General features: G+C 43.3%; 1 protein-coding gene across 1 annotated transcript in view; it reads left to right on the forward strand.

Annotated features, from left to right (window-relative positions):
• The window catches only part of AOX1 (aldehyde oxidase 1), a 67,437-nt gene extending 56,367 nt beyond the window's left edge, over positions 1–11,070 (forward strand). The window contains exons 28-35 of the mRNA XM_040971954.1: positions 1,266–1,394; positions 2,012–2,086; positions 3,472–3,524; positions 4,773–4,887; positions 6,627–6,692; positions 8,860–9,048; positions 9,495–9,662; positions 10,506–11,070. Coding sequence (XP_040827888.1) covers positions 1,266–1,394; positions 2,012–2,086; positions 3,472–3,524; positions 4,773–4,887; positions 6,627–6,692; positions 8,860–9,048; positions 9,495–9,662; positions 10,506–10,556 — 846 coding nt within the window. The 3' untranslated portion in view covers positions 10,557–11,070. The remainder of the gene's footprint in view (positions 1–1,265; positions 1,395–2,011; positions 2,087–3,471; positions 3,525–4,772; positions 4,888–6,626; positions 6,693–8,859; positions 9,049–9,494; positions 9,663–10,505) is intronic.
• Positions 11,071–12,084: the final 1,014 nt, after the last annotated feature.

Here is a 12,084-nt window from a genome sequence, read left to right on the forward strand (position 1 = left end):
TAGTTAGATTTGGGGATCTTTCTATCTTTTTATATTTTTAAAAACATTACTAACATGCTTTTATATGATTTTCTGTCCCTTTTATATGCTTTTTCTGTTCCATCCTATGTAGAGTTAATATTTCCTCCTACAGTTAAGACTTCTTTACAAACATGAATTTTAGTGCTTACATATGGATATTATTTATTTACATCTTCTCCCTGTTGAGCATTTCAGTGAATATTTTTGCACATTAACCTGTGATCCTATCAGTGATTATTTATTTAGGTTCTCTGGAGTAGAGTTACTGGGGTATGGGGTTGGATTATTTTTATTAGACATGTATTATGAAATTTTTTCCCGGAATATACCCATCTGACATACTCCTAAGCAATATTGAATGTCATGGTTATTGACAATTTTCAAGGTGAATCAAAGTGTCTCATTAGTTCATTTATTGTTTTCTGATTATAGAGCTATTATGTATAAGCTATGTCACAACTTGCAGTCACTTGAAAATTATCTGGTCATACCTTTACCCACATGGGGATGGGAGTGGGCTTCAGTGTTTTCCCTTGATGTAAGCCTACACAGTCTGCGCATATGCTCCTTAGAAGGACAAGTGGCATGGATTCTGTGTTCTTGCATTCTTGTAGAAGCTGTGAGCAAATTCTATTAAGCCACCTTGCTAGTAGGAAAGAGGGAATTTTGGATTAAGCAAGGTTGACAATATAGGTTTGATATTCTAAAAAATAAAGGAAGAACAAAGCAGCCAGCCAAGCCCTCACAATGGTATTCTGCCACAGTGCCACCTCCTGTTGCTGTGACCCAAGCACTCCTGGGACTGCTTTTCCAAGGCACTTGTCTTGTCTCTTCAGAGATTTCTCTTTTCCTGGAGCATATCTGGAAATGGAGATAGGAGCTGGGCATCTCCTCTCATCAGTAATGTTGGCTTTGCTAGAATTTTGTGGAGTAGAGTGATAGGAGATGACTCAGAGGTGTTGATTTTCTGTTCGTAAGGAGATGAATTAAGTAGCGTTTCCTACCTTGACTTGGAGGAGCCTTACCTCCTCTTTCTGGCATACATGAGAAAGTCAAAGAAAAAGCTGTGCTCAAGACTTGGGGCCCAGACTAGTAAAAGGGTTTTGGGAAAGATGAACTTTCTATAGCTGGAGGAATTTATGGTTCTGCCACCTTGTCCATGCCATTTGAATGCTTCCCACATATGTTGCATAGACTATAACTAATTCAAGTGTTTGAAAAGAAAACTCTCTTCCCAAACCCAGGTGGTCAGCCGTGAACTAAAGATACCGATGTCAAACATCCACCTGCGTGGAACAAGCACAGAAACCGTCCCCAACACTAATGGCACTGGCGGCTCTGTGACGGCTGAACTCAACGGACTGGCAGTCAAGGTCAGGCTCGCAGCAATGACCTCCAAATCCCTCATCCTCCCAGAGTCCATTACTTGTCCCCTGGTATTCTGCGCCCAGGCTTGGGCCCAGTCAGTGGGACAGCATCCAGCAACCTGTTCTTCTGGACTGGCAGTGCTTCTTCCTGCTCCTGACATCTCACTAGTCCGCGGTTCTACCTGAAAATGTCTCTGTGTCTTTCCACTTCCATGTGGCGTCAGACACCCATCTCTGGCCAGGGCCACAGCAAGAGTATGGGCTCTCCTCACCAAGTTCGCTGCCCTTACCTAATTCTGGTTTCTCACTGCCCAGGTGACCTTTGCGCAAAATAGATCTGACCAAGTTGTGATTGAAAGCAGTGGCAGCTAGTTTGCCAACAGTTTTTCTTTTATACCTACACACGCGGACACAAACACACACACACACACACACACACACACACACACACACACACACAGCCTTTCATGTTGCTTTCTTACAGGCTTGATCTCTTTCTTGCTTGTAATCCCATTAACTTCTTAGATAAGCTGTGGAACAGCATGTATCATGTTGTTTTGACACTGAAATTTGCCTGAAATTATAATTATAATTGTAACCAAAAAAATAACTATAATCTCTAGGATGCTTGTGAAACTCTTATGAAACGCCTGGAACCCATCATCAGCAAGAATCCAAAAGGAACTTGGAAGGAATGGGTGAGAAATGCTAGACCTCTGTGTTTTGTGTTGGAACAAAAGTGGGGAGAGGGGGAGTGAGAGACATGGGAATTAAGTATTGCAGAAAAGAAATTTCCCAAAGTACTGTTGTTGTGTAAGGACAAACAAAAGACGGCTTGTTTGTTAGCGTGTGGAAGCCCATCATAATATGCTGGAGAAGCTGGAACAATTTTCTGTTAGAGACAAAGATAACTCTTGCGCCTGAACTCTTATTTTAGACTGGAATTAATGTTTTGTCGCATGGAATCTATGTGTTTTCTGGATAAGAGCTATACATCTGTCTGTTCTCCTTTCCACTGTTCCTAATGCAGGAAAAGTAGAATCATAAAATAAAATAAAAGCCATTCAGAAATAGGAAACCAAGTTTTTGGGTCTATGTTCAACCAGAGGTAGGCCCTCCATGGGGTGGGAATACTCATCTGCTTGTTTTGATCTACTTCCACCCTGTTGGAGGAACACACACATGTTCTGAGGTCATCTAGCAAATGTCTCAGAGTGACAGGTTATACAGTGTTGTGTATGACATGGATATAGAAGCTGGAGGGATGTATGAAGTTGACTGTTTGAGAACTTTAGTCTTTGCAGCACTGAACTCATTGGACTGAGAAAGCAGTATTTGAGGAGTGTCATTTAGCAGGAGTTTCTGCTATTCCAGAATAAGGGCTCATTCTTTAAGTTGTACTTATGGGAGCACTCAGTCCTCCTTTCTGGGCACATTTATTTCCTCTGCCCTGTGCTGCTTGACTGTAGAAAGACTACAGGAGCTTGATTCCAGAAAGCTGCTGAGAGGCAGTGGGGAGAGTCCATTCGGCACCAGGAACTGCTGTCACTGAACCCCTCTTCTCCGACAGTGGTGCTTCTCTCCTTTCTGAGACCTGGGGTTTGCTATATGGCAGTCAACAGTGTGCACTGCAGAGTCAGGAGACCTCTTGTTGTAGATGGTACAATTTAGCAAAATTACTCCCCTCATCTGAAACTACTAGGGATTTACCCTATTAATATCAAACATCCAATCAGCCATCATTTCCTAAAATGTCCCAAGTTAATATCCAAATGATAAATGAGTTACTTTATAAATAGGACCTTGACTGAGTACTTTAGCCCAGTCTATAAGTGTGACATACCTTGCCATTGTTGATCTGTTGTTAGTATGGTCATATGCATTGAACAGAAGTTGTTAATATAGGCAGCGAACTGCAGATGCCCATGGAGATGGGGAATGCTGGAAGGAATTAGTTAGTCATGGTGTGTCCTAGTGACTCCAACTTAAAGCCTCATTTAACAGACAGTGAAACTGAAGTTGAAGTCTGTAGGGGTCTCTGCTTGGACAGCCTCATTACATTGTGCGGGACTTTTCCTTACAGGCCCAGGCTGCCTTTAATGAATGCATCAGCCTTTCAGCAACTGGCTACTTCAGGTACGTGATCTTTTCCACCTTGCGTTAGGGAAATGGTAATGGCATCTAGCAGAGGAGCGTCAGTGTTATTTGCAATGCGGCAAAAGTTGATGTTATGGTCTGTTGTGACAAATAATATTAGGAAGAAGGAGAATTTTTAGCTGTGCTAAGGAATTCTTATGCTAGGGAAATTAGGTGCACAAATTCAGCTGTGTGATGGTTCAGGTATCTTAGGGAGGCATTGTAAGGGGTGACTGCTTCAAATCCACAGCAGTTCTGGGTGGCACTCCAAGGAATCCGTGCTCAAGATCCACAGCAGCTGTTGAATTTTTGTTAAAAATGTAATCTCTTAATTTAAGGAACAAAATTGAGGGGGTGCCAGTTAATACTTAAGATAATGCTGTTTTGTACCTTAGATTGGCAAAAAAACAAACAAACAAACAAACAAACGTAAGAACTGTATAGTCAGGTTGTGTAGCCAGGAGAGTTCATATACTTTAGAAAACCATTGATTGAATTATATCAGGGGAGAGTGAACCCCACCTGGGAGCAGGGTGATACAGAACATTTTTCCAGGTTTTGTCACTTGGCTTGTTGTCTCAGGAGTCCTGGGGCACTAGCTGGCTGCCAGAAATAGCATTGGAGATATTAAGGCCAGATTCAGGCTGGGGTAGAGAGCAGAGGAAATCCAGTAGGGAGTATTGCCAGGCTGCTAGCCTACCCTTCTCTCTTACTGTTAATACTCATCTTTGGTGCCACTTTAAGAAGAGATGTGAACAGTACAGGCCATGGAGCCTGGTGGTGAGAAGGCAGAGTATTGGCAAAAAGTAAGTGTGAAGGGACCTGCTCCCCCACACAGAAGGTTAAATCCTACAGGCCAAGAAATAGGCAGAACAGGCAGGTATGTGCCTGTGAAATAGTCTTTGGTGTAAAATGCAGATTGAATTCCCCAATTCTGATGACAGCTAAGATTACATGACTCAAAATTAACCAAAAGCAATCAGATAGGTAATCATGAAAGAAAGAGGCTAAAAAACTTCCAGGGGTACATTGGTCAGGAGTGATCAGCCAAAGCAATCTGAACAAGAAAGGAGGTATTTGTTTTTCAGCATGTCTGTTGAGCTTGCAGTACATGCTGGCACATCATAGCACAAGCAAGTATGTTCCTCTGGTATGCACAGCTCCTTGTGGGTTTGCTTCAGCTTCATAGCCTGTGATTCCAAGACATGGCCCTCTAACAATATTCCTCAAGCATCCTTTCTCCTTCAGGGGCTACAACTCAAACATTGACTGGGACAAAGGTGAAGGACATCCCTTTGAGTACTTTGTCTATGGAGCTGCCTGCTCTGAGGTTGAGATAGACTGCCTGACGGGGGATCACAAGGTCAGTATCACCCAAGAGGCTCCCATTTATTCCATCTCCGCGGGGAGTTGCTTGTGCAGCAGCATGTGGATTTGGCCCAGTTGGGATTTCAGGATTACCAGAAGAAAACAGATGCCTTGCTATTGCCTTGGTGGCATGGCTGTTCCCACAGAAAGCAGCAGGCGGCCTTCTTCTTTCTTTATTTCCCCAGTTTTTGAAAATGAAATCCAGAATGAAGCTACTTCAAAATAAATGAACAAACAACAGAACATGTAGCCTGAAGGGGGTTCCACACAGATCATTGGTACAAGCAGAAATCTGACTTCCAATGAGAAATTATGTCCTTGGATGATGTTACAGATACACATCATCTACTAACAAGTGCCAAAGGCCTGTCCAGAGCAGCCCTTGGCTAGATTTTTATGTATTTTATCCAGTCTTGTCTTGCTGTTAGGGTATTTTAAGAGAATCCTTGTGCTTTAAGGGCTGCTCTGAAGAGAATCTCACAAATTCTCTCTCCCTCTCTGTCTTTCTCTCTCTCTCTCTCTCTCTCTCTCTCACACACACAACACACACACACACACAACACACACACACACACTCATACATACATACACACACACTTATTCAAGGCTTCTCCTCTTGTACCTGGGCCTTTGGAAGTAACTGAAATTCACATACTGGCCACTGTTAATGAAAACAAGTGATCATCCATACATTAAGTGAGACTGTGATAGCCTCGTAATTGTCATGTGACAAAGTTACTGATCTCATGAACTGTCCCAAAATATACCCGGAAGCAAGTGCTAGTTTTGATTTTCTCAAATGTCTTATGTGTCTTCATTCTGGGCTTGTGATCAGATCTGTATTTTATATGTGCATGACATGCATATTTTATAGCTGTTATTAATCTAATTTTGGGAATTATACACACTTTTATTGGACTTGTGTGTTTTAGTACATATCTGACTTATCTAGGTTCTAACTCAGGTTGGATTTCTTTTCTTGGACTTTGGGTCTCAGGCAAAGCAATGATGCCTCCAAGCATGGTTTTCATCTTACAGTTGTCCCACTCTGCCATAGAAAAGTTCTTGCAGACTTAGTGATTTTTAAATCCCTTCTCCCTCAAAGAAAGTTGGTGAAAATGTTATCATTAAGATTTTATTATATCATCTTATATGCTTTGGCTTACTAAGATCCAAGAACCTCCTTATTTGTAAGTTATCAGGGAACAAGTTATAATGGTAGATGCATTTTCTTTTCAACTTCAAAACCAAAATTCTAGACCAGCAGATGACACTTGGTTGCTGCACTCCAACTCTGTGGTTCAGTGATCACCAACCAGCTGGATTCTAGATGTTGGGTTGTGGCCACAAAGTTGTGCCACACAGATCGATCTTGAGAGCCATAAATATTTCCTTTGGCTGTGCCACCTGTTACAGTTGTTACAGTTGGTTAAACGCAATCTGTTATATCACTCAGCTTGAATAAAAATCAAGTATTTTATTCTGCTACTTCCAAGTAGTGAAGGGGGCAGAGAACAAACAAGTATATGAGTTGGGTAAAAGTGTTGTGTGACTTCAAAAGTTTTACATAATAAACTTCGTCACATAATGAAATCATTTTTACTTTTTTCTTCTAAAACATTGCAACCCACAGAAGGCTTTATTCCAGTGTCAGCCTGGTAGGAACTATTTCTAAGCTTCTTCTCTCTAAGCTATTGTCATTGAAATAAACATGTCTAACTCTTTTATTACCAGACCATCAGAACAGACATTGTCATGGATGTTGGCTACAGTATAAACCCTGCCCTCGACATGGGCCAGGTATGTGTAACTAGTTTGCCTTGCTTTCTATTTGTAAAAACCAGAACTGCCATGGGGTCTACAGGGACAACATTGTAAGTGGCTTATTTATGATTTTTCCACACCTATAGTAAAAATATTTTTATTCAGACCAACTGTAGAACTCAAATTTCTGACTGTTGAAAAAGGACAGATATTTGACCTCAAGTTAAAGATACCAGTTAAGACTAATCTCCTGGGTTCAACCCTCAGCTCTGCCCTATGACCCCATCCATATTCCTGTTAATGCATAACATGGAGATAGCAGATGATGGCTCAAATAATCGGATCCCTGCCATCCACGTGGCTGTCTGGATTGAGTTCCTAGCTCCCAACTTCTGTGTTGCCAGTACCCTCCCCCCAACCCAACTTGTAAGCATCTGGGGAATGAAACAGAAGATGGAAGTTCTGTCTTTCAAATAAAGGGAGGATGAAGACAAGGTGTTAGGAGGAGTTTTTGAAGAAACCTACAGTCTGTGACTGGGGAGTTTGAGTGGGATAAGACCAGGCCCAGAGGCAATCACTAAGCCTCAGATTTCTGAATTAGAAATAGTCAGTGCTGAGAGCTGAGCCTTGGGCTTACCATGGGCTCTTGTGCCAAGGATTTTTAAAGTAAGGTTAGGATATTAAACCTTGATAATTAGACCAGTGGATATTGAAGGTGGCCTGTGGGCTGAATTGTATCCATAGGCTTTATATTTCAAATAAAGAGCAAGATGAAATAGCTTCAAATATCTGGCCTCTATAGAAACAGATGTTATCCAATACTGCACTTGTACTTTTGTAAGTCTGGTTGGCTGCATCTTCAGAGGCACATGCTGCCTGGAATCTTAGGAACCTCATAGACTCTTTAGACAGTTGCTTTTATCTGCCTCAAACCTGTGGGCAGTTAGCTCTTTGTCTCCAATTTAGAACATAATGTAATGTCCCTCCAGTCAGGACATTCAGTCCCTGGGAAATAGGAGAATCCAAAAAGAAGACGTGCACATGCCTTGTGTTGTCACAGAACAAACAAGACAGAATAGAAGAGGGCCCAGCGTGGTAGTCTAGTGGCTAAAATACTCACCTTGCACACGCTGGGATCCCATATGGGCGCCAGTTCTAATCCTGGCAGGCCCACTTCCCATCCAGCTTTCTGCTTGTGGCCTGGGAAAGCAATTGAGGATGGCCCAAAGCCTTGGGATCCTGCACTCGTGTGAGAGACCCAGAAGAGGCTTTGGTTCCAGCTGTTGCGGCCACTTTGGGCGTGAATCATCAGACAGAAGATCTTCCTCTCTGTCTCACTTCCTCTCTGACTTTCTAATAAAAATAAAATAAATCTAAAGAAGAAGAGTGATGAAATCAACCTAAAATAAAACCTGAATATAATGCAATCTGTGTTGCTGGTGATGAAGCCAGGCCTGAGGACATCAGGAGCTGTGTGGGAAAGGTTGACCAGGAGGCCAGAGGGTAGAGGCAGAAGAGAGCCAAGGTGGAGGAGGCTCTGCAAAGTCAGACACTTATCTCAGTGCGTGGAGGTGACTTGGGCTGGGAAGGTGGAAGATTCATCTAACATCAGGGTGGATAGTTGCTCTTAGGCACAAGAGGTAGAAAAGATACAACCCCAGGGAGGAAGTAAATTAAGAGATCCAGACAGCAGAAAGAAAGGTATGGACTGACTGGGCCACATGTCCATATCTGAGAATGAAAGCATGTTGAAGTTGCAAAAGGAGCTCACAGAGCCTCCCCGCCACGCAGCCCTCCTGTGGAGGGGGAAGCTGAGCACAGGGTCGTGAGGCCAGCAGCTGGGGACGACAGTGGGATGAGCTGATGAGGTTCTCCAGCACTAAGAGCCTCTCAGCAGCATGTGGGCAGTGGAGACAAACCCAGCAGTGAGGCTTTCCTCTGCCTCAGAGGTAGAAAAACAGGAGAGTGGACACGGGCTGTGTGTGGAAGCTTCTAGAACTCCAATTTATTGCCAAAACAAGACCAAAACCCAAGTCCTTTGACCCTGAACATAGCACTGAGTGAGGTACTTAGAAACGCTTCAAGGTGGACTTTCACCCTGGGACACTCAGAATTCAAGCACCCAGCAGGAAGTTGTAATGCCACTTACTGTTGACTCTATTTTTCTCCTAAGTGTATATTCTGGTTTGTTTGCTTACTGCAGGTTGAAGGTGCCTTTATTCAGGGCTTAGGCCTTTATACAATAGAGGAACTGCACTACTCACCTCAGGGAGTTCTCTACTCCCGTGGCCCAAGCCAATACAAAATTCCTGCCATCTGTGACATCCCCACAGAGTTGCACATTTCTTTTTTGCCTCCAACTGAAAAGTCCAATACCCTGTATTCATCTAAGGTAAGCTGTGCTGCATGCATTAATGATGTCTCCACGATACGGGTCGGGTGGGGGGCGAGATCTCCATTCATCTCCTGGTTGTTTGGTGCTTCTACCAGAACTGCAGAAGAAAAGAACACTGTTACCCATTTTAATTATGAAGTAATTTAACAGTAGGACCAAAAAAAAAAATCTTGAAATTTTTAAAATCTTGGAGCCTATGAGGAACTGCTGTTGCCATTAGGCTGCATCTGATTTTCTCTTTGTGGAATAACCATCATCCTGCCTCCTCTCTGTGGGATTATTTCCTTAGGCTAGAATTCCAAGGGTGGGAATGCAGGGTCGAAAAAGTAACATGCTCTCTAAAATGAACAATGTATATAACATTTTATGCATGTATCTGTGCTGTCTATATGCAGGCACATTTAGAGAAAGAACTGCTGAATTGTTGAATTGTGTCTTTCTAGGGCCTGGGAGAGGCTTCGTTGTTCCTTGGGTGCTCGGTGTTTTTCGCCATCCAGGAGGCGGTGAGCGCAGCGCGGCAGGAGCGAGGCCACTCGGTACCTTTGAAGCTCAACAGTCCCCTCACCCCAGAGAAGATCAGAATGGCCTGTGAAGACAAGTTCACAAAGATGGTACGTTTTGCCCTCTAGAAACAAACCTTTGGAAAATCCTACAGTTTTGGCCCCTGCCCTCTCATGGTCAGGTGTGGCTCACCCACACAAACCTGAGCTGTTTTTCTGAGTTACACCCAGGACAAGGGATCGTGCATCCAAGAAGAGCAGAGTGGTCCTGGACCATGTGCTGCCCGCTTGGGGTTTTCATCGGCCTCACTCTGCCTGGCTTGTCCTGGTGCTTCTCTCTGCTCAGAAACAGCTTCTTTCCCATCAGCTATGAGTTCCTCCCACATTGTTTGCTTCCTGGACGACTTGACCAGAAAGAGAAGTTCAGGAACTGCGTGTCCTTAACCCAGGACCTCCTCCTGTCCCTCTTTCAGGCCCTGGGAGTGCTGTTGAGCCATGTGCCATGGCTTTTAGACTGCTGTTAGTGATGGGATTTGTCATTGCAGAGGGAAGCTGTCCTATTACAGTCACCCCTCAAAACAGAGAAAGGAAGGAAGCCCCTCCTGGACTCCTGTCCTGCTGGCTCTTGGTGGGCTCCCTGTGACTTCCCCAAGGCTCCCAAGTCACCTGCTCCCTGCCATCCTCCAGTCCCCCTCCCCCCACATGTCATTGTTGTCGCCCAACCTCTCTTAGTCTTGGCTATCCTCTGGTGCTCTTTTTCTTTTTCAACATTAATTTCTTTTTTTATTGTTTTTGATACAGTTTAGTTGGCACTGGTGTCTCCCTTCTCCCTCCTCCAAGTTCCCTCCCCTCCCAATCTGTTGCACTTAACCTGCTTTATTTTGTATTGTTTTTCACCCAAATCCTAAACATTTTTCTAAGTTGCAAACCTCCACATTTGTTGCTTTCCTTTAGATTCCCAGAGATAAACCAGGATCCTATGTTCCCTGGAACATACTTGTGTGAATTGACGGCCGACTTCTCGCCTGACTCTGCTGGAAGAGGCTGCGTTGGAGAGACAGACTCGCACACTTCAGAACACAGTTGGCAGAGTGCTGCTTTAGCAGAGAACTGATCTGTAATGTTCTGTTCTCATTTAATAAACCTGCTTCAGCCACTTATAAATCATACTTTAAATGGAAAGAGTACTAATTTGTTTTCTCCGAAGTGAGGCTATCTATTCATTGCTCTGTTCCCTAGATCCATCTGGCTGAATGGAATCAATGATGACTTGTATGTGATTCATCACAGAAACATGCCTACCCGCAGAATGATACTGAGTTGTACTCTCTACTGAAAGGCAATTTTGCAAATGATTTTATTAATGGTATTACGATCTGTAAAGTTGTTATTTTTTCACTTGTTTCTATATTCCATTACTGCTCATTTTCTTTGTTGGGTAGATTCACTGTATCTAATTAACATTTTACAAAATAAAAGTTTGTGGTGTCAAATAAAAAATAAATTAGATTGCATCAAACTCAAAAATCTGTTCTTTAAAGGGTACTTCAAGAAATCGAGAAGAGGGCCAAGTGTGGTAGCCTAGCGGCTAAAGTCCTTGCCTCACACACACTGGGATCCCATATGGATGCCAGTTCTAATCCAGGCAACCCTGCTTCTCATCCAGCTCCCTGCTTATGTCCTGGGGAAGAGGTTCAGGACAGCCCAAAGCCTTGGGACTCTGCACCTGTCTGAGAGACCTGGAGGGGGCTCCTGGCTCCTGGCTTCTGGCTTCGGATTGGCGCAACTCTGACTGTTGCGTCTACTTAGGGAGTGAGCCATTAGATGGAAAATCTTCCTATCTGTCTCTCCTCCTCTCTATATATCTGACTTTACAATAAAAATAAGTAAATCTTTAAAAAAGAAGAAATTGAGAAGAAACCTATAGAATACAGAAATCATTTGCACATCCTGTATCTGGTATAGGTCTTGCATGAAGGAGGTGAGCATTCGGGGCATTGGTTCCTGCATGAGTCACGGCAGCCCATATCAGAGGGCCTGGTTTCAAGTCTCTCTTCCTTTGTAATTCCAACTTCTTCCTAATCTGTGCTGTCAGGGCTAGCAGGTGCCAATCACTTACCTAGGAGACCAGACTGAGTGTCCGGCTTCTGACTTTGCCTGTTCTAGCTTCAGCTGCTATAGGCATTTGGGAAGTAAAACAAAGTATGGAAGGTCTTGGCACTGTGGTATAGTAAGTTAAGCCTCCACCAGTGGCAATGGCATCCCATATGAGCACAAGTATTTGTCCCTGCTGTTCTACTTCTGATTAAGCTTTCTACCTATGGTCTAGGAAAGCAGCTGGGCTTGGCTCAAGTCCTTGGGCCTCTTTACTCATGCAGGGAACCCAGAAGAAGCTCCTGGATCCTAGTTTCAGATTTTCTCAGCTCTGGTCATTTGGGAAATGAACCAGCAGATCATTAATTTTGCTTTTCAAATAAAATACATCTTTAAAGAAAAACAACTCAATGATAAAACAATGAATAATCAAAGTTTT

The sequence above is a fragment of the Ochotona curzoniae genome, unplaced genomic scaffold (assembly GCF_017591425.1).
Source record: "Ochotona curzoniae isolate NIBS_2020 unplaced genomic scaffold, NIBS_Ocur_1.0 contig_2210, whole genome shotgun sequence".
NCBI classification, from domain to species: Eukaryota; Metazoa; Chordata; class Mammalia; order Lagomorpha; family Ochotonidae; genus Ochotona; species Ochotona curzoniae.